This window comes from Salmo trutta, chromosome 12, assembly GCF_901001165.1.
Source record: "Salmo trutta chromosome 12, fSalTru1.1, whole genome shotgun sequence".
Classification (NCBI taxonomy): Eukaryota; Metazoa; Chordata; class Actinopteri; order Salmoniformes; family Salmonidae; genus Salmo; species Salmo trutta.
Window position 1 is genome coordinate 17,644,892 of NC_042968.1, and position 22,154 is coordinate 17,667,045.

The following is a 22,154-nucleotide window of genomic DNA, read 5'->3' on the forward strand; positions in this document are numbered from 1 at the left end:
GAGAGTGGTACTCAGTAATTGTCACGCCCTGGCCATAGAGAGGTTTTTGTTCTCTATTTTGGTTAGGCCAGGGTGTGACTAGGGTGGGCATTCTATGTTTCGTTTTCTATGTTTTGTGTATTTCTTTGTTTTGGCCGGGTATGGCTCTCAATCAGGGACAGCTGTCTATTGTTGTCTCTGATTGGGAGCCATACTTAGGTAGCTGTTTCCCACAGGGTTTTTGTGGGTAGTTGTTTTCTGTCTTGTGTTTTTCACCTGACAGAGCTGTTGCGCTTTGTTCCACTTTGTTTTTGATTCAGTGTTCAGAACTAATAAACATGATGAACACGTACCACGCTGCACCTTGGTCCTCTCCTTGCAACAACCGTTACAGAACTACCCACCACAAACGGACCAAAGAGCATGGTAAGAAGGACTCCTGGACATGGGAGGATATCCTGGACGGAAAGGGATCCTACACATGGGAGGAGATCCTGGCTGGAAGGGATCGCCTCCCATGGGAACAGGTGGAGGCAGCCAGGAGAGCGGAGGCAGCAGGAGAGTGGAGCGAACACTATGCTGGCACACGGCTGGCAAGGAAGCCCGAGAGGCAGCGGGGTGTTTGGCTGGGCCAGAGGTGAGCTCTGAGCCAACTCCCCGTGCTTACCGTGGGGAGCGGGTGACGTGGAGAGCACTGTGCTATGCGGAAGTGCACACGGTGTCGCCCATACGCGCTCATAGCCCGGTGCGCTATAGGCCAGTTCCCCGCAAGTGCCATGCGAGAGTGGCCATCGAGCCGGGGCGGATTGTGCCAGCTCAGTGCGTCTGGTCTCCAGTGCGCCGTTTCAGCCCATGGTATCCTGCGCTGGCTCTGCGTGCCTGCGCTCCGCCCGTGCCGGGCTACAGTGACAACTCAGCCAGGAGGGGTTGTGCAGGCCGTGCGCTCCAGACCTCCAGTGCGTCTCCAGGGCCCGGTCTATCCGATGCCTGCTCCCAGAGCCAGGCCTCCTGCATATCTCCCCAGCCTGGTGAGTCCTCTGCCTGCTCCCAGAGCCTGGCCTCCTGCATGTCTCCCCAGCCTGGTGAGTCCTGTGCCGGCACCCAGAGCCAGGCCTCCTGCAAGTCTCCCCAGCCTGGTGAGTCCTGTGCCTGCGCCCAGAGCCAGGCCTCCTGCAAGTCTCCCCAGCCTGGTGAGTCCTGTGCCTGACGCCTGTCCGGAGCCGCCAGAGTCGCCCGCCTGTCCGGAGCCGCCAGAGTCGCCCGCATGTCCGGAGCCTCCAGAGTCGCCCGCCAATCCGGAGCCGCCAGAGTCGCCCGCCAGTACGGAGCCGCCAGAGTCGCCCGCCTGTCCGGGGCCTGCTGCGAGGGTCCCCAGTCCGGGGTCGACGGCGAGGGTCCCCATTCCAGAGGCGCCACCTAAGTGGGCCAAGCCGAAGGTGGAGCGGGGTCCACGTCCCGCACCAAAGCCGCCGCCGTAAGGAAGGCCCACCCCGTAAGGAAGGCCCTCCCCTTTAGAGTCAGGTTTTGTGGCCGGAGTCCGCACCTTTGGGGGGGGGGGGGTACTGTCACGCCCTGGCCATAGAGAGGTTTTTGTTCTCTATTTTTTGTTCTCAAGTTTTACGAGGGTATGTTTGGCAGCATGAGTGAAGGATGCTTTGTTGCGAAATAGGAAGCCAATTCTAGATTTAACTTTGGATTCAAGATGTTTTATGTGAGTCTGGAAGGAGAGTTTACAGTCTAACCAGACACCTAGGTATTTGTAGTTGTCCACATAGTCAGAACCGTCCAGAGTAGTGATGCTGGACGGGCGGGCAGGAGCAGGCAGAGATCGGTTGAAGAGCATGCATTTAGTATTACTTGTATTTAAGAGCAGTTGGAGGCCACGGAAGGAGAGTTGTATGGCATTGAAGCTCGTCTGGAAGGTTGTTAACACAGTCTCCAAAGATGGGCCAGAAGTATACAGAATGGTGTCGTCTGCGTAGAGGTGGATCAGAGACTCACCAGCAGCAAGAGCGACATCATTGATATATACAGAGAAGAGAGTCAGCCCAAGAATTGAACCCTGTGGCACCCCCATAGAGACTACCAGAGGCCCAGACAACAGACCCTCAGATTTGACACACTGAACTCTGTCGAAGAAGTAGTTGGTGAACCAGTCGAGGCAATCATTTGAGAAACCAAGGCTGTTGAGTCTGCCAATGAGGATGTGGTGATTGGCAGAGTCGAAAGCCTTGGCCAGGTCAATGAATATGGCTGCACAGTACTGTTTCTTATCGATGGCAGTTAAGATATCGTTTAGGACCTTGAGCGTGGCTGAGGTGCACCCATGATCAGCTCTGAAACCAGATTGCATAGCGGAGAAGGTACGGTGGGATTCGAAATGGTCGGTGATCTGTTTGTTAACTTGGCATTCGAAGACCTTAGAAAGGCTGTCACGTCCTGGCCAGTATATAAGGTTAATTGTTTTGTAGTTTGGTCAGGGCGTGACAGAGGGTATTTGTTTTATGTGGTTCAGGGTGGTGTGTTTGATTAAGGGTGTTTGATTTAGTATTTCCGGGGTTTTGGTTTATAGTCTGTTTATGTATTTCTATGTCTAGTCTGGTGAGTGTGTTTCTATGTTGGTTAATTGGGATTGGGACTCTCAGTTGAAGGCAGGTGTTGTCTATCTGCCTTTGATTGAGAGTCTCATATATAAGGGTGTGTTTGTGATTTGTGGGTGATTGTTCTGTGTTCAGCCCTAGGCTTTGCCAGACTGTTTTGTTGTTCGTTTGTTAGTTCTAGTAGTTTTGTTATTTTGTATTCAGTTGTTTTTTGTAAGTTAATAAATCTAAATATGAGCATACACGTACCTGCTGCATTTTGGTCCTCATTCCCCGACGACAACCGTGACAAAGGCAGGGTAGTATAGATATAGGTCTGTAGCAGTTTGGGTCAAGAGTATCCCCCCCTTTGAAGAGGGTATGACCGCAGCTGCTTTCCAATCTTTGGGAATCTCAGACGACACGAAAGAGAGGTTGAACAGGCTAGTAATAGGGGTTACAAAAATTTCGGCAGATATTTTTAGAAAGAAAGGGTCCAGATTGTCTAGCCCGGCTGATTTGTGGGGGTCCAGATTTTGCAGCTCTTTCAGAACATTAGCTGACTGGATTTGGGAGAAGGAGAAATGGGGAAGGCTTGGGCGAGTTGCTGTGCTGTTGACCGGGGTAGGGGTGGCCAGGTGAAAAGCATGGCCAGCCGTAGTAAAATGCTTATTGAAATTCTCAATTATAGTGGATTTATCGGTGGTGACAGAGTTTCCTATCCTCAGTGCAGTGGGCAGCTGAGAGGAGGTGCTCTTATTCTCCATGGTCTTTACAATGTCCCAGACCTTTTTTGAGTTTGTGTTGCAGGAAGCAAATTTCTGCTTGAAAAAGCTAGCCTTGGCTTTTCTAACTGCCTGTGTATATTGGTTTCTAACTTCCCTAAAAAGTTGCATTTCACGGGGGCTGTTCGATGCTAATGCAGAATGCCACAGGATGTTTTTGTTTTGGTTAAGGGCAGTCAGATCTGGAGAGAACCAAGGGCTATATCTGTTCCTGGTTCTACATTTCTTGAATGGGGCATGCTTATTTAAGATGGTGAGGAAGGCATTTAAAAAAAATAACCAGGCATCCTCTACTGACAGGATGAGGTCGATATCCTTCCAGGATACCCGGGCCAGGTCGATTAGAAAGGCCTGCTCGCTGAAGTGTTTCAGGGAGCGTTTATTGAGTCAAGACATTTCAGATTTCAGATGTTTTTCAAATTTTTAAACATAATTCCACTTTGACATTATGGGGTATTGTGTGTAGGCCAGTGACCAAAAAAAATCTAAATTGTTTATATTTTAAATACAGTCTGTAACACAACAAAAACGCATAAGAAGTTAAGGAGTGTGAATACTTTCTGAACGCACTGTATAATAGCTTGCTGCAAGATAAATTCACCTGGTGCTGTGAATACCAAGAGTAAACGCAAGTGGATGCTATGCTCTTTCACCCTCACATTACTACCTTTACAGGAAGTGTGTAGAGAGTGACGGAACACTCTTGACAGGTCTGAAGTCAGAGTGCAATTTAGACGTCACAGCCTGGGCACATCTCTCTAAGCACATTTAGCTTTCTAATGTGTTGAAATACTAACGACTGTCTCCGAGGAAATGTTCTCCTTGCCAAAGTTATCAATAAACGGCCTGTGGATAGGTTCCATTGAGCATTTGCTTTGTGGTGGTCCAACAGCACTTTTCACTTCAAGGCCTCATATACCCTTTACATGCTTGCAATAAATAAACAGCCTTGTTTCTATATTTAGATGACAGCCAGAGACAGTAACTCTGGGTAATTTGAGGATAGCAAAGCTCTGTTACGTACAGCAAAAAAATAAAGACATCAATATCAAAAACTTTCATCACATCCCAAGTTTCTGCTGTTTGGTAGATGAATAGATAGAGATTAAATTGAAGTAGGCACTCTTGTTCAGTGTCATGTCATGGACAACCATGGAATAGGTTCAAAAGCAGTGTGACCAGTAGGGCTCTTGGCAGAGGTGCTGAAAGCTGAATTAGTGGGGAGTGTTGGTGGAGATGTCGTCATGCAGATGCCTGCACTGAAGGGGTGACATCAACATCAATAATGAAAGTGGCTCATCAATGACCAGGGGAGGGCTACTGTATAAAAAGGAGGGAGAGTTACTCTAAGCACTTATAAAAGACTGATCAACCAGCTAGACTGGCCCCTCCAAAGCATTATAGAAAAACATATCTAAACTTTGTGGAATACACTCAGGCAGAAACTGGTAAGTAAAAGTTTGCAATAAATGTTGTAATCTGATATTGATAATCTAAGATACATTTAATAACTGTCTTAACGTTATGTTAAATGTGAAGCATTGTCTTACCACAGAGTTAAAGATATAGACATGTTACTGACCTTTATTGGAAACAGATTACTTGCAATAATGTGTTAAATAAGTTCATAGAAGATTGCTGAGACGTGTTCTTAATTTTTCAGGCAATCAATATGCTTTCCATCAGATCTTTGGACAAAATTGTTTTGATAATTGTCCTCTGCAGCTTACACACAGAGGCGAGACCAATGAGGTAAGTTGACCAACTTAACTGTCGAAATGCAATTTTGTGTGTTGCATTTCATACCATGGTTTATTCCTCAATGGTATTTAATTTCTTTGTTGTAACCTGTATTCTAAGTCACCTCAATCAAAACGGGTTGCAATGGTTATTCTCTGGCCAACAGAAAGAGGTCCATCAGTGAGGTCCAGCTCATGCATAATGTGGGAGTACACAAGCAGGTGGGGGAGAGACAAGACTGGCTTCAGCTGAAGTTAAAGGATATAATTGCAGCCTCACACGCCAAAGCACAACAACATGGACAATCAGGGAAGATCCGGAGTCTGCTTCCTGATGATCTCACAGGACTGAGCCTGTATACAAGTTAAGCCTCAGTACTCAGGGTTTGTCTTCTCTTCAGTCTTACACAAGTAATACCTCGTAAAAAAAACAGTTGAAATTTCACAATGAAACTTGTGAAACTCATTTTAGTTTTAGATATTTTCTAAATTATTATTCTAATGATGTTTTTATTAATGTATTTACTATTTATTTATATTTTATATTCATTTCCTGGTTTTTCTGCATTTCAATTAACAAGACATTTTGTTTATGACCACTACCTGGACTAAAGCACACAGAACAGTATATATTTTTTTACACCACTTTACCACCTTTACCTCCTACTACACCAGCTCTGACACTCGTCGGATGTGGCAGGGCTTGAAAACTATTACGGACTACAAAATGAAACTTAGACTTGAGCTGCCCAGTTACGCAAGCCTACCAGATGAGCTAAATGCCTTCTTTGCTTGCTTCGAGGCAAGCAACACTGAAGCACGCACGAGAGCACCAGCTGTTCTGGATGACTGTGTGATAATGCTCTCGGTAGCCGATGTGAGCAAGACTTTTAAATAGGTCAACATTCACAAAGCCGTGGGGCCAGATGGATTACCAGGACGTGTACTCAAAGCATGCGCGGACCAACTGGCAAGCGTCTTCCCTGACATTTTCAACCTCTCCCCGACTGAGTCTGTAATACCTACATGTTTCAAGCAGACCACCATAGTCCCTGAGCCCAAGGAAGCGAAGGTAACCTGTCTAAATGATTACCGCCCCATAGCGCTCACGTGGGTAGCCATGAAGTGCTTTGAAAGGCTGGTCATGACTCACATCAACAGCATGCTCCCGGATACCCAAGACCCACTCCAATTCACATACCACCCCAACAGGTCCATAGATGACGCAATCTCAACTGCACTCCACACTGCCCTTTCCCACCTGGACAAAAGGAACACCTATGTGACAATATTGTTCATTGACTACAGCTCAGTGTTCAACACCATAGTGCCCACGAAGCTCATCACTAAGCTAAGGATCCTGGGACTAAACACCTCCCTCTGCAACTGGATCCTGGACTTCCTGACGGGTCACCCCAGGTAGTAAGGGTAGGCAACAACACGTCTGCCACACTGATCCTCAACACTGGGGCCCCTCAGGGGTGTGTACTTAGTCCCCTCCTGTACTCCCTGTTCACCCACGACTGCGTAGCCAAACACGACTCCAACACCATTATTAAGTTTGCTGATGACACAACAGTGGTAGGCCTGATCACCGATAACAATGAAACAGCCTATAGGGAGGAGGTCAGAGAACTGGCAGTGTGGTGCCAGGACAACAACCTCTTCCTCAATGTGAGCAAGACAAAGAAGCTGATTGTGGACTACAGGAAAAGGCGGGCCTAACAGGCCCTCATTAACATCAACGGGGCTGTAGTGGAGAGGGTTGAGAGTCTCAAGTTCCTTGGTGTCCACATCGCCAACGATCTATCATGGTCCAAACACAACAAGACAGTCGTGAAGAGGGCACGACAAAACATTTTCCACCTCAGGAGACTGAAAAGATTTGGTATTGGTCCCCAGATCCTCAAAAAGTTCTACAGCTGCACCATCGAGAGCATCCTGACTGGTTGCATCACCACCTGGTATGGCAACTGCTCTGCATCTGACTGTAAGGCGCTACAGAGGGTAGTGCGTACAGCCCAGTACATCACTGTAGCCAAGCTTCCTCCCATCCAGGACCTATATAATAGGCGGTGTTAGAGGAAAGCCCATAAAATTGTCAAAGACTCCAGCCACCCTAGTCATAGACTGTTTTCTCTGCTACCGCACGGCAAGCGGTACTGCAGCGCCAAGTCTAGGACCAACAGGCTCCTTAACAGCTTCTACCCCCAAGCCATAAGACTGCTGAACAACTAATAAAATGGCCACCGGACTATTACATTGACCCCCCCCCCCCCATTTGTTTTGTACACTGCTGCTACTCGCTGTTTATTATCTATGCATAGTCACTTCACCTCTACCAACATGTACAAATTACCTCTAACCTGTACCCCCGCACACTGACTCGGTACCGGTACCCCCTGTATATAGCCTCGTTAATGTTATGTTATTGTGTTACTTTTTATTATTTTTTACTTTAGTTTATTTGGTAAATATTTTCTTCACTCTTCTTGAACTGCACTGTTGGTTAAGGGCTTGTAAGTAAGCATTTCACGGTAAAGTCTATACTTGCTGTGTTCAGCGCATGTGACAAATAAAGTTTGATTTGATTTGATTTGTATGTGTCAAATTACCGTTAGCAGTATCAAAAAAGGGTTGTTATTGTCTTTGATATGTCCATCTCTTTGACATGGCTTTATTTCAGTGTAAAGCACTGTTTACTTTAAATAATGTTCACAATGAGGACCAACTTGGTTACTGTTTGTACCGTTATAATCATAATGACATTACTGTTTACTTCTCTCACAGAGGCTTTGTAAATTCAAAATAAGAATTCATGAAAAGCACAAAATGTTTAAAAAAAAATGGATTTCAATGTGAATATCATGTGAGATTATTTTTATATACATTAATAAATTGAATATTTGCAAAGAAATTGGCAGGTCTACATTTGTGGGGTGGAAGCAGAGTTACGGGGGACTCAGTGACCCCCTGAATGAGACATGAGTCCCCCTAAATGCAACAAAGTCAAACTTTGGGGGGGCTCCAAATAATGCTAATTTAAGCATTTTACTCGTTTTTATGCAATTTGTACTGCTATAGTGATAACTATTAAAGTAAAAGCTTATTCCAAATTAAATGTACATCCCCAGCTCTGTGTCATGGTTGAAACAAATTTCTTCCATGTATCTGCATTTGTCATCCTGGGACAGTCCCGTGTCTCAGCCTCTTTTCAGGTGCCCCAACTTTTCTTTCTACAAATAATGACACATCAATTAATTATGGCTACAAGAGTGTAGACCCAATGGCATTCGCCGAATGTGTTCATTTCAAATTTAAAGGTTATAAAAAAGTATGTCTTTACTATTCAGCCCATGCACATGAAGCACCTGTACACAAAGGAGGACCGAATGTTAGGGTATAATTCGCACTCTGGGAAGTAAGACAAGGAGTTGAGACACTGGAGGAAGAAGAATAATCTCTCTCTTCTCATGTAAAGTTAGGCTTTGTGAGATACCCTGTAAGAGCTTATGTGCACAAACCCCTTCAGTGTCATGAATGCAAAATATTTGGTCATGTGTCAAGTGTATGCCGAAGGGAAGAATATCGCATGCCAGTTTGAGTTTGAGTTTATTTTATTTTTACAGGGACAGTGCACATTAATCAACGTTTCAGTAAAAGTGCCGGTTTTAGCCAGCCGGCTAATTTTCAACCGCAGTCCCTGGGCAGGTTATTAAAAACAATTACAATATAGACAATCATAGAACAGTGAGCACACGCAGAGTAACATAGGACAAGCAAGACATAGCATACAGACAGAGCAACAGAACAAAAAGCAACAAGACAAAATCCATAAAAACAACAAAGTGTTTCCACACCTCACAAGCTACAGACAACAGACAACATGGAAAGCGGCAATACATAGCTAGGGATTATGTTCACAAATCTGATTGACCTTTTGCCATGTCTTCATGCATTTTGTGAAAGTGTGATATGTGGTGCAGTTATGTGTGTCTGATGGCAGTGTATTCCAGACATGGGACGCTCTCACATAGAAAGCGGATTTACTAAAGGTGCTTTTCCTTAAGGGAACTATACAGTCACCTCTCATGGCAGACCTTGTGGATCTGCTGCCATGTTTGGGTTTTCTGTTTAACAAAAATACTGAGTGGAGGGGGAGCCAGGCCATTTAGGATCTTGAATACAAGACATGCGTCGGTGTATTGCACCAGATTTTCCCAACTCAGGAGCTCATGCTTTCTGAGGATGTAACAGTGATGATGGCTATTGGGCTTCCTATCGAGCACTTTGAGAGCCTGTTTGTAGACAGACTGAATAGGTTTTAATGTTGTATAGCAAGCTTGGGTCCAACTAGTCAAGCAGTATGTTAAGTGGGGGAGTATCATCGATTTGAAGTACAGTCTTGCTACCTCTGTGGTCAAACAATTTCGTATAAATCGGAAATTAGCTAGGTTGAATTTGGTTATTTGAATTACCTTTTTCACAAGTTGAGGTTATATGCTCAAATCCAATCAAATGTGTGTAGAATAACAGTGAAATTCTTACTTATGGGCCCTTCCCAACATTGCAGAGAGCCAAAATAGAAAAATATTAGAAAGATAATAAGACCAGGAATAAATACAGCCCTTCAAGGTGCAACGGGTTCTAGGAGCTGTGCGACTGCAATACCTGCACCCCTAAGAGAAGCTGTGCATGTGACTGTGGCCATGACTGGGAAGTCTGCCTTGGTGGCAAGGCCTGGTGTTATCACTGAGACAAGCACGGGCACATACTGGCTACCTGCGTGTTCCACCAGCCATGGAGGTCCGAGGCGTTGGCTGATTCACCACCTGTTGTAGAGGCCCCACAGTCAAGCACTGTTACCGAAGAGGAACTGTCCACTGTTCTGCGGTGCGCTCCTGGAGGAGAGGATGAGCTTTCCCTGTCTGCTGGTGAGGTCCCTGATCTACCTGTCCTTGATCTTCTGCTCCCTGCTGGAGGTGAGTCTGAGCTGCAAGCTGGGGTGCCCGAGACGCCAGTGGAGCTGCAGGTTTCTGATGCTGTTGATGAGCTGGTGGCTAGCCAGCTGCCCATGGCCAATACTGCTGAGCTGATGGATGGCGGTGGGGCGGAGTCTCTGCCGGTAGCTGGTAAGAGTGAAGAGCCTCTCACACTCTATCTCCTGAGACTGATAATACTGAGATGTACCCTAGGCCTGAAGTTTAGGAGGAGTCTGACCCTGCCCTTGGTTCTGCTGGGTTAGTGGCAGTCAAAACTGAACATTGCTTTCCTGATTCACCTGACTCCCCTTCTCTACAAAAGGTGACTGTGCCAAGAAGGGTGGACTGTTGAGCTGTTGTTCAAGATGAACAATCATACAGAGTGCAAGTTGTCATTGTTTCAGGTGATGTTGCTCATTCGTGTTTTATAGGATGTAGTCTGCCTCAAACCTCAGATAAGCAGTGTGTAGGAGGGAGATTCCTAGATTTGAGAAGTGTGCAGGAGGACATGAGACAAAGGAATGTGTAGTATCAGTGGAAAAAGTTGGGTGTGTAAACTGTAGGGGTACCCATGGTGCTGGAGATCAGAACTGTGTCCGGTGAGAGAAAGGTAGGTTGAGGTTGCCAGGATCAGAGTAGTGCAGAAGGTGTCGTATGCTAAGGCAGTGAAGAGAGTAGTAGAGGAGAATGAGCCCAGGGTGAGGGATCCTAAGAGGATCCCTGTGAGTAGGCCGAGGCCAATGGAGTGATAGGAATAAAGTACTTCAGTAAGGTTGGGGGTTTTTTGGCATTCAAGGCCATGGTTGCCAATTGTACTGCAGGGATGGAACGTAAATCACAGAGGATAGATAGGTGGCAGCTGCAGAGAAGTACTTGGGTGTATGAGATTTCACTGCCGAAGCGTTAGATGTTTTTGAATTATAGTGTCCCATCCTCACAGACTGCTGGCCTGGAGTAGGATCAGATGGGGCCAAAGTAGTGGAATAGTGGTTAGGTTTTAATGGGTGTAGGGTTAGTTGGAAGGGCAATTATATATATTTTTTTCACAAAGTGTAATGAATTCATACTCCAGAATAGTAGGTTGATACACAGCCAATACAGTAGGTGGCGGCATGCACCCATGATATTTGTTTGCGGACTGCCAAGACGAAGAAGAAGAAACTGGGCTACCTAATTATATTTTTTTTACAGCCAAATCTCGCGAGAGCATCTGAGCAGCAGGGACAACATCACTTTTGCCTTTTAGGGGAAAATGCCAAACCAAGATCAATTATTTTACCAACGGATTGGATTGATCCTTTGAATTCCATGTATATGTTTTGTACACGGTATATGATATTAATGCGAGAATATGTATCATTTAAAAGGTAAGACTTGTTTTGGTGAATGTAAGTGTTCACATGTTTGAGTTTGCTAGTTTTCTGGTAGTTCCTCTGCATATATAGCTTGTTGTAGCTAACGTAACTATTGATTGATTGATTATTGATCAATAACCTGAACTAATGCAGCTAGCTAGCTAACTTGACATGAAACTATCTAGGTTTTGTTTTGTCCAGTTAGTTAGCCGACGAGTCAATAGCCAACTGTTTGCACATCATGTTAGCCACTGCACCTATGTGAAGCCTAGCCACAATAGTGGAATTTGCTGTATACCTTCAAAATAAAAGTCCTCAATTGAAAGTGATGCAAACGGAAACCAATAGTGGTAATACAATTATTTGTTAAACCAAGCCGAAGCGCGGTAGTAGACTAACTTCTAGCTTGTCATAGCTATTTATTCATCAAATATGATTACGTTGTACCTGCCCTGACTGCATCAAACCGAGAAACACTCGTCAGCTAGCAAGGCTAATGGAGGCGGCATGCACTTTTTACATGTCCTACAGTTACAAATATTACCTCCATTCAGATTGTTAAGTAGCAGCCTAACTGTTGTCTCTTGGTCGTTGTAGTATATCCTTCTCATTGAACGTTTAGTTCCATCTTCCATTGATTAAATATCTCCTAACTTGCTTTGTCACACACGGAGGCTATATGAAAGTAGGGCTGCTTTGATGACTTGTGATATCCCAAAAACAACAAGCTACACATGCCACTCTGCATAGGCTATTGTCGATGAGTATTGGTGACATACTATTAACATTTTATCCACAACTCTGTCCATCGCCGTTGTAATCTACTGTGAAGTCAAAATGTTCCCAAACTGGAGATTTCAACGATGGTTTATCGACCCTACTACTCGCCATTGTACCGAAGTAGTTGCTGGCTGCGCCTCAACGTATAGTTTGAAATATGCCAGTTAAGGTTTTAATTTTGATTACAATGTGCGCATATGCTCTAGTTAATGGAATAGCCTAGATATATATTTTTTTTTTTCAGATCAGTTTTACTCAAGGCAGGGGCATACAACGCAGCGTAGACATAGCCTTTAGTAGTTTAACATTTATTTTGTATGTATTTATTCAGGTTCACAGTGTGGACCAAACCAAGGACCTCGTACCGAACAGTTCAGTACGAAGACGTGTACCGTTACACCCCTACAACCTATGTGTTGAACAATAATATTACAATGTATACCTTATCCCATTTCATGGACCCAAGATCCATAGGTATCAGCCTACTCTGTGACACCCACAGATTACAATTCTGAAGTGTTTACACAACTAATATGCGCTATGACGCTAATATTTATCTTTAACTGTCAGAAATCACCTCACTATACAGTTTTTAGTCTCGCAGTAAGAGCTACGACGCTCATATGTGTGAACTCTTCAGAATTGTAATCTGTGGATGTCAGTCAGTTGATTCCCCATTTCAATGACCCAAGATTCATAGGTAAGACTACACAGTGCATTCAAAAAGTATTCAGATCCCTTGACTTTTTCCACATTACATACAGCCTTATTCAAATATATATCTCATTAATGGATACACAACACACCATAATGAGAAATCAAAAACAGGTTTAGACATTTCTGCAAATTTCTAGAAAATAAAACAGTAACATTTACATAAGTATTAAGACCCTTTACTCAGTACTTTGTTGAACTTTTGGTAGCGATTACACCCAAGAAGACTTGAGGCTATGAAGCTACAAGCTTGGCACGCCTGTATTTGGGGAGTTTCTCCCATTCTTCTCTGCAGATCCTCTCAGGTCCTGTCAGATTGGATGGGGAGCATTGATGTACAGCTATTTTTAGGTCTCTCAAGAGACATTCGATCGGGTTCAGGTCCAGGCTCTGGCAGGGTCACTCAAGGACATTCATAGACGTGTCCCGAAGCCACTCCTGTGTTGTCTTGGTTGTGTGCATTGTCCTGTTGGAGGTGAACCTTCTGAGGTCCTGAGCACTCTGGAGCAGGTTTTCATCAAGGATCTCTCTGTACTTTGCTCCGTTCATCTTTCCCTCGATCCTAACTAGTCTCCCAGTCCCTGCCGCTGAAAAACATCCCAACAGCATGATGCTGCCACCACCATGCTTCACCGTAGGGATGGTGCCAGGTTTCCTCCAGATGTGATGCTTGGCATTCATGCCAAAGCACTCAATCTTGGTTTCATCAGACCAGTGAATCTTGTTTCTGAGTCTGAGTCCTTGAGGGGCCTTTTGGAACATTTTACTGAGGAATGGCTTCTGTTTGGCTGCTCTACCATAAAGGCTTGATTGGTGGAGTGCTGCAGAGATGTTTGTCCTTCTGGAAGGTTCTCTCATCTCCACAGAGGAACTCTGGAGCCCTGTCAGAGTGACCATTAGGTTCTTGGTCACCTCCCTGACCAAGGCCCTTCTCCCCCGATTGCTCAGTTTGGCCAGGCGGCCAGCTCTAGGAATAGTCTTGGTGATTCCAAACTTCTTCCATTTAAGAGTGATGGAGGCCACTGTGTTCTTGGGGACCTTCAATGCTGCAGATATTTTTTTGGTACCCTTCCCCAGATCATTGCCTCAACACAATCCTGTCTCAGAGCTCTATGGACAATTCCTTAGACCTCATAGATTGGTTTATGCTCTGACATGCACTGTCAACTGTGGGACCTTATATTGACAGGTGTGTGCCTTTCCAAATCATGTCCAATCAGTTGAATTTACCACAGGTGGACTCCAATGAAGTTTTAGAAATATCTCAAGGATGATCAATTTGAAACAGGATGCACCTGTCCCCTCCATCTACGCTGATTGAAGTGGCTTTAATAGGTGACATCCAATAAGGGATTATAGCTTTCACCTGGATTCACATGGTCAGTCAATGTCATGGAAAGAGCAGGTGTTCCTAATGTTTTGTATACTCAATGCCTGTAGCAAGTCTACATACACCCCCTTGAACTTTTTCACATTTTGTTGTATTACAAAGTGGGATTGAAGTATATTTAATTGTAATTTTTTTGGTCATTGATCTACACAAAATACTCTGTCAAATTGAAAAGAGAATTCAAAAAAAATAATCAAATTAATAAAATGTTTAGAACTAAAATCATTGAAGTCATTGCATAGGTATTCACCCGCTTTGTTTAGGAAAGTGAGTTCAGAAGTAAAATGTGGCTTAACAAATCACACTAAGTTTTATATGTGAAATAATAGGGGTTGACATAATAAAAAATAAAATAAAAAAAGATGACTACCCCCTTCCTCTGTCCCACATACATACAGTACAAGTCAAAAGTTTGAAATAACACATATGGAATCATGTATTAACCAAAAAAGTGTTTAACAAATCAAAATATATTTTGAGATTCTTCAAATAGCCACCCTTTGCCTTGATGACAGCTTTGCACGCTCTTGGCAAACTTTTGACTGGTACTGTATATCTGTAAGGTCCCTCAGTCAAATATTGCATTTCAAGCACAGATTCAACTTTAAAGACCAGGGAGCTTTTTAACTGCCTCATAAGGAAGGGCAGTGATTGGTAGATAGGTTATAATAATAACAGATCAGACATTGAATAACAGTTCAGACATTGAATATATCTTTAAGCATGGTTAATAATTATGCTGTGGATGATATATTAAACCATCCAGACACATCAGACTAAGTCGTCATTCTGAACTGAGCTGCAGGACAGGAAGGAAACTGCTTAGGGATGTGATTTTTAAAACGGCTACGGTGTTCAATGGCTGTGATCTGAGAACTGAGGATGGATCAACAACATTGTAGTGACTCTACAATAATGACAGAGTGAAAATAACAATTTAAATATACAGAATAAAAAAATATTCCTAAACATGTATATGCATTAAGGCACTAAAGTAATACTGCAAAAAAACACAGCAAAGGAATACATCACTAAGTTAACTGCCTCCTTATTTTCAAGCACGGTGCTGGCTCCAGCATGGTATGGGTATGAGGGACGGAGGTAACCACAGGCAAAATCCTAGAGGAAAACCTGTTGTCTGCTTTACACCAGACACTGGGAGGAGAATTCACCTTTCAGCAGGACAATAAGCCAAAATCGGCACTGGAGTTGCTTACCAAGAAGAACTGTATGTTCCTGAGTGGCCAAGTTAGTTTTGACCTAAATCTGCTTTTAAATCTATGGCAAGACTTGAAAATTGCTGTCTAGCCATGATCCCCAGCACCTTGACAGAGCTTGAAGAATTTTGAAAAGAATAATGGGCAAATATTGCACCATACAGGTGTGCAAAGCTCTTATGAGACTTACCCAAGAAGACTTACCCATGAATAGTTAATAGCTGTAATCTGTGCCAAAGGAGTTCCTAACGTGTATTGACTCAAGGGGTGAATATTTATCTGAGGTATATTAGTGTTAACATTTCCATAAATTCACATATTTTCTTAAAGATTTTTCTTCCACTTTGACATTGGAGTATTTTGTGTAGATCGTTGACCAAAAAAGGACAAATCCATTTCATTCACACTTTGTAACACAACATTTGAAGTCTAATACAGCCACAATACGATTTCAACAGGTTTTTTGCTTTATTTCTTCAAATTATCAAATCGTTTTTTGTTAAGATTATATAACAACATTTAGAACTTGTTTAACATTATCTAGTCCAAATATGGCCTGATTCCGCAATTTGTATCCTTTTGCATCGCTTTCAATGGGGGACTTTTATTTTGAATGCTACTCGCAAATTCCACTATTGTGGCTAATCCTTTTTGTGGCCAGTTTCACATAGGTAGCCACTGCCTGGCTAAACATTTTTTATATATATATGATTTTTTTTATTTTTTTTTACAAGCATTCTAAATCATCTCTGCTATGTACTAGCTGGGACTGGTAACTCATTTAGTGCTTGCTATGTTGTGATCACATTAGTTAGCTGAGGTGCTACTGTCATCATTGTTAGCTAGCTAGTTAGCCACAATTAGCTAGCTCGCATTATTCGGGATCATCGTGACATTAGCTGGCGAGCAGCTGTCAAGAGTTGGAATGCGAAGGGGAATTGCGTTTTAGTTTCGTATTCACTGAATGTATAACTAGAATTTATGTGAATATTTACAGCTTGTTTTGCTCTCCTGAATCAACCCAGTGAATGAATATATAACTCGACTCCCTTCGTCATGTCAGATTATGAATGGTGAATAATCCGGGCTGGACGTCTCTGTGCACGGGTGATGGCAGCACGTCCACAGTCATATGATAGCAACTCAAGTGACACTGAGAATTGGGAACGAAAAACAACCAACCGACCTCGCTAACTCTGCAAGCACTCGAGGTGAGGCAATTTCTTTGTATTTGATAGTGTGTAAGATCAGAAAGAACTGACACTAACCAAGATAGTTGGCATTTCTGTGGAGGCATTTCACATCCATGATCATGTGTATAGTGTTATAGGTATAGTCCATCCTATTATAGGCTAGACAGATATTTTTCAGCATAGTCACACACTCATTGTGCACTTCTTTAGTTTTCTATATATTGTTTTGCAAATATTTTCTTATAAAAAAAAATATAAAAAATCTCTACATTGTTGGTAAAGTCTGCACCTGTTGTATTCGGCACATGTAACAAATACATTTTGATTTCATAATGTTGACATTGACCATTGTGATTTCCAATGAAGGCCAGGTTACTCTTGAGCCCAACATCATAAAGGGCTACTGTTTTTATCATGACTGTAAAGTCAGATGGGCTGTCATAACTCTCCCAGTAGTCATTCTTTTAAAAGTCCACTGTCATGACAGCGCTATGTACACTTTATAACTACAAGTTTAAGTAAAGTGTTTGCTAATGGTCTATGCCCTTTACTGGCTGTTGTTTAGGCAGAAAGAAAGTCTTTGGCATTTCTTGGGTCATTGTAGTTCAGTTATTTAAGAGTCCCTAGAGAGACTAGCTATCTAACTTCCAAAGCAAATTCTTTCAAAAACAGTCCTTATTTTTCCTAACTTCTAAGAACTGGTAAAGAACATGACCATGCAAGTGTGTCTTTTGGCTTCTCTCCAAACAGGAACGTTGGCCTACTTTTTATGCTTCCATGGCTCACTGATGTGATGTGCCCTCATATTAAGGGAACAGACGTTATCCTATACAACACTGTGCTTTTACTGAATCTCTGGGACAATATATTCAATATTTCAATACTAAATGGGAAGCTATTACTTATGATTGTAGGCCTATATAGGGACGCAATCATTTTGATACTGCTTTTAATGTCTTTTCCCTTTAAAAGATGTACCATTAGACAAGTGGTCCGCCTACATTAAAAGGGATTCTGCTTTTGTGCGTGTACATTTGTCTCCTTCCATTCTGTCCAGTTATTCTTCTTGGGTTAGATGGGCTGTTTCTATGCTGTCTGTATTTTTTTATTGTTTTATTATTATTGAATATACTTGCCGCTCAACAACTACATCACATTAGTAGTCATCTTACAGACTCCCATCCAGGGTCAACGCCCTGCTCAAGGGCACGTCGACAGATCTCCCACAAGGTCACAAAAACGTGACTGTGACAGTATGATCCAGGGCAGTGTTGTTATAATTACGTCTAGAGGTAAATACTGGTTCTAGTAAAGCCCTGGACCACACTGTCACTGACAGAGGTCCTGAGTGTCTCTACAGTTACAGCAGACACCTGCAATCTGTAATAATACATTAGGGAAAGAAAGACAAGTGTGTGTGTGTGTGTGTGTGTGTGTGTGTGTGTGTGTGTGTGGAGTTTAACAGCAATTAGTATTTAGTTTGCTTTCTGCTCTGGCCAGCGCTCAGTCGCGTGCATCTCGACTAGAGGCAGACCTGGTGAAGATGAGCCTGCATGGTGCTAGTGGGGGCAGTGACCGCTCACGCGACCGCCGCCGCTCCAGCGACCGCTCCCGGGACTCGTCACACGAGAGGGGAGAGGGCCAGCTCACCCCCTGCATCAGAAATGTCACCTCGCCCACCCGCCAGCACAACAGCGGTGAGTAGAACGTACTGCGAACACTTTCACACAGTCTCCTAAAATAATATTTCTAAGAGAACATGTTGGATTCTAATGTTGGCATGTAATTGGAGTAGTCTATGAAAAAGGTCAGTCGTCATGGCAGTGAGTTAGTGCCTCTCTCCCTCCACCTCCAGACCGTGAGAGGGACGGTGGCTCCAGGCCCAGCAGCCCCCGTCCTCAGAGGATTTCCCCCAGCAGCTCCAGTAGCAGCGGGGTGGTCAGCAGCCGTAACAGCAGCCTGTCCAGCACTGAGGGCTGCTTTAAGAGCCTGGGAGTGGGAGAGATGGTGTTTGTCTATGAGAATAGCAAGGAGGGACTGGGCACGGGCCTGGGTACCCGCAGCATCCGGACCTCAGGCTCCGAGAGGGTCACTCTTATTGTAGATAACACACGGTTTGTGGTGGACCCTTCAATCTTCACAGCACAGCCCAACACCATGCTGGGCAGGTAGGGCTGACCTCATTGTTGTACTTTGTTATGGTAAAATCATCAATCCGTATCAAGTTTTGTTTTACCAGTATGGTTATATGAGGAGGAAGTGACCTACATGGGTTTTTTTCCTTTAGCTTTTTTATTGTATGAACGCTGAACAACACTGAAGTGTGACCCCTGTGAAATCTCACCTGTTTTGTGGTTTCTTGCAGAATGTTTGGATCTGGAAGGGAACACAATTTCACACGGCCCAATGAAAAAGGAGAGTATGAAGTCGCCGAGGGCATCAGCTCTACAGTGTTCCGAGCCATCCTGGTCAGTCAATAGCACTGTATTACCAAGTACAACACTCCCTTTTACTAACTTGGTCAATTATTAACTGTTTTTACTTTTTTTAAAATCCTTGATCTAGCGTAGCCGTTGCTAACCTTTGCTCTTCTGAGCCACAAGGGGCAGCCTGCTACTCATAGTAATCCTGAATTGATTAACTTATTTGTTGATTGTCTGAAACTTTGTAACTTAATTATATAGACACCAGAAACATTTACTTAAGGCTATAGAGTCAACCTCAGACTGTTATTATAGAGTAGATGCCGTGAGTTGTTCACTGAGGCTATGAATGTCCTGAGAACAAATACAACAATCAATACCACTGGCTGTAGGCTGCTGATGTTAAAATGGAGGATGGGATTGATTCAAATGTGGGCTGTTGTTGACAAACATGGATCACTCTGGCCTCAGAGGCACAGCACTTGTTTTGAAAGATGCACCATTTTATTTTTTGCATTTGCAAATCTATATCCATGCCCAGCTCAACTGGCAGTAAACTGATATCTGTACGTAGGGGGGATAGCATTGGCTCTTTTACCATTTTAGGAAGGGGGGTCTGATAGGGGGCAGTCTCTGTATTGGCTGCCTTTTGTGTTTTCTCTGTTCACTCTCTAACTGGCAGGATTACTACAAATCTGGGATAATCCGTTGCCCCGATGGAATCTCCATCCCTGAGCTGAGGGAGGCATGTGACTATCTGTGCATCACCTTTGACTACAGCACCATCAAGTGCAGAGACCTCAGTGAGTACACCCCCTTTTACCCTTCTTGACCTGGTTGGCTCAGTGAACATAAATCATGAGCCCTTGGTTTTCATATCCATTATTAGTGGTTAATTAGGTTTCCATTAGACTGATGAAGATGTTCTGGGAAGTTAGTGTGTTGGTTTGCGTCTCTGAACTGCTGTCTCCTGACTGACCATGTCCCTAGGTGCCCTCATGCATGAGCTGTCTAACGACGGTGCCCGGCGTCAGTTTGAGTTCTACCTGGAGGAAATGGTTGTGTCTCTGATGGTGGCCAGCGCCCAGAGCGGAGAGAGAGAATGCCACATCGTGGTGCTCACTGATGACGACGTAGTGGACTGGGACGAAGAGTACCCACCACAGATGGGAGAAGAGTACTCACAGAGTGAGTTAATACATACATACATACATACATACATACATACATACATACATACACACACACTCTCCACCCACCCGTATTTGAGCTAGATATTTTGTGTGCATATTGATATGTAGACGGTGTGTGTCGTTTTTAAATGTAAGTAGTTCTGGTCTTTTTATGTTCTGTTTTATGTCATGTTTCATGTTCTGTGTGGACCCCAGGTAGAGTAGTTTCGGCCTTCGGAACAGCTAATAGGGATCCTAATAAGATTCTAAATACCAAAAATGTGTTCTTCCTAATTAGTAATCCCTGCTGTGGATTAAACTGTTGTTCACTTACCTAAAGGGACAAACTTAATTGACACTGCTTAAAAAAGTTGTTGATAATGAGTTGCTGTGTGTTTCACCACATTTTATTTTCTCTCTGCAGTAATATACAGTACAAAACTATACCGGTTCTTCAAGTATATAGAAAATCGAGATGTTGCCAAATCAGTTTTAAAGGAGAGAGGACTGAAGAAAATAAGATTAGGCATTGAAGGTAAGAGGATGGTTTTATCATGTATTTGCTGGGGTACAGAGCAAAAATGTACGTTTCTCGATTCAGCATTGTGAACTCACTGGCTCTGTTGCCTGCGCCATGTATTGGTAGGTTACCCCACGTATAAAGAGAAGGTGAAGAAGCGTCCTGGTGGCCGTCCTGAGGTCATCTACAACTACGTCCAGAGGCCTTTCATCCGCATGTCCTGGGAGAAGGAGGAGGGCAAGAGCCGCCATGTTGACTTCCAGTGTGTCAAAAGCAAGTCCATCACTAACCTGGCTGCAGCTGCTGCAGATATCCCCCAGGACCAGCTGGTCAACATGCACCCTGGCCCTCAGGTGGACGAGCTGGACAACCTCCCCAACCAGCCCCCCAGCGGACCCCAGTACAGCAACAACTACAACAACGATCCCGGTGACCCAGACGCCCCCTCGCCCGCAGTCTGAGGACTGCCCCCTCCCTGACACCTCCCTCCCCAGTGTACCGCAGCATGGAGCTAGAGGGGCATCATAACCATATTGCCTTGGCACCTCCTCCGCAGCCTTAGAGCCTCAAGGATCTGGTCGACTGTAAAAACCCTATAAGGGACTAGACTGGCAAAAGGGCAAATTTCTCCTCTTATTTCTTAAAAAAACAATACTTGACCAAAGGAATTTATTTTTCTGTTAATTATTTGAAATAAATTTAGCAAACCCAATTATTTTGTAATTATTATTATTTACAGTGGTTATTGTACAATGGTTATTGGGCTGTTCACTGGTGTTACTGTGTTCTCCCCCTGAGTTTTATTTCACATGCAGTTCTGGGCATACTTCCTGGATGGCAAGACTAGTGAATACTGTAACTGTTTGGGGAACAGGTGCAGAGCGTGATGCCTGGCCATGGAGAACAGCCTCTGATTTCATCACCATTCAGTGGAAATTACTGTTGAATTCCCCTCAGATATACTTTGAATCATGTAATAGTTGGGTTGGTTGACATCATAGAATTAGTAATGTGATGCTGTGCTCTGTGCTCCCTAAATATTCAGCATGACATAAAGACATTCAAATCACATTGTATTGTGTTTTTATTCCTATCATGATGCTTATCCATTAATAGCACTTGAGTTGAAAGTGGTCACTTTCACCTTATCCCTCTACATAGAGCCAGCGATGGTTTTATTTTGCCCCCCACATTTTCTGAGCAAAAATCATTTTGCAGAAAACACCAGTTATTTTAATTTTGGAAATCTATTCAAGTATTCCCACACATGATAGACACGTTATCGTATACAAATTTAAGCAAGGTTTAAAATGATCATGTTCTTGT

At 43.7% G+C, this 22,154-nt stretch overlaps 1 protein-coding gene across 3 annotated transcripts; it reads left to right on the forward strand.

Annotated features, from left to right (window-relative positions):
- Positions 1–11,258: 11,258 nt before the first annotated feature.
- Positions 11,259–21,899, forward strand: btbd10b (BTB (POZ) domain containing 10b). 3 transcript variants are annotated; one of them, XM_029767358.1, is made up of 9 exons: positions 11,259–11,431; positions 16,584–16,731; positions 18,214–18,410; positions 18,569–18,881; positions 19,079–19,181; positions 19,819–19,939; positions 20,127–20,324; positions 20,733–20,843; positions 20,955–21,899. In XM_029767358.1, exons 3-9 carry the CDS (start codon positions 18,257–18,259, stop codon positions 21,287–21,289), a joined length of 1,335 nt encoding a protein of 444 aa, XP_029623218.1. In that variant the 5' UTR covers positions 11,259–11,431; positions 16,584–16,731; positions 18,214–18,256; the 3' UTR covers positions 21,290–21,899. The 3 variants fall into 3 exon arrangements, with proteins under 3 accessions (XP_029623218.1, XP_029623220.1, XP_029623219.1); XM_029767360.1 differs by having other exon boundaries at positions 11,267–11,431; positions 18,193–18,410; XM_029767359.1 differs by lacking the exon at positions 11,259–11,431 and having other exon boundaries at positions 16,224–16,731.
- The last annotated feature ends 255 nt before the right edge of the window (positions 21,900–22,154 follow it).

Bases quoted from the DNA above. Each gene is read 5' to 3' on its own strand.
- btbd10b (XM_029767358.1), top strand. From the start codon at position 18,257: ATGAGCCTGCATGGTGCTAGTGGGGGCAGTGACCGCTCACGCGACCGC. The intron at 19,182-19,818 runs GTCAGTCAATAG...TCTAACTGGCAG, and splicing joins CAGTGTTCCGAGCCATCCTG to GATTACTACAAATCTGGGAT. The intron at 19,940-20,126 runs GTGAGTACACCC...CCATGTCCCTAG, and splicing joins CATCAAGTGCAGAGACCTCA to GTGCCCTCATGCATGAGCTG.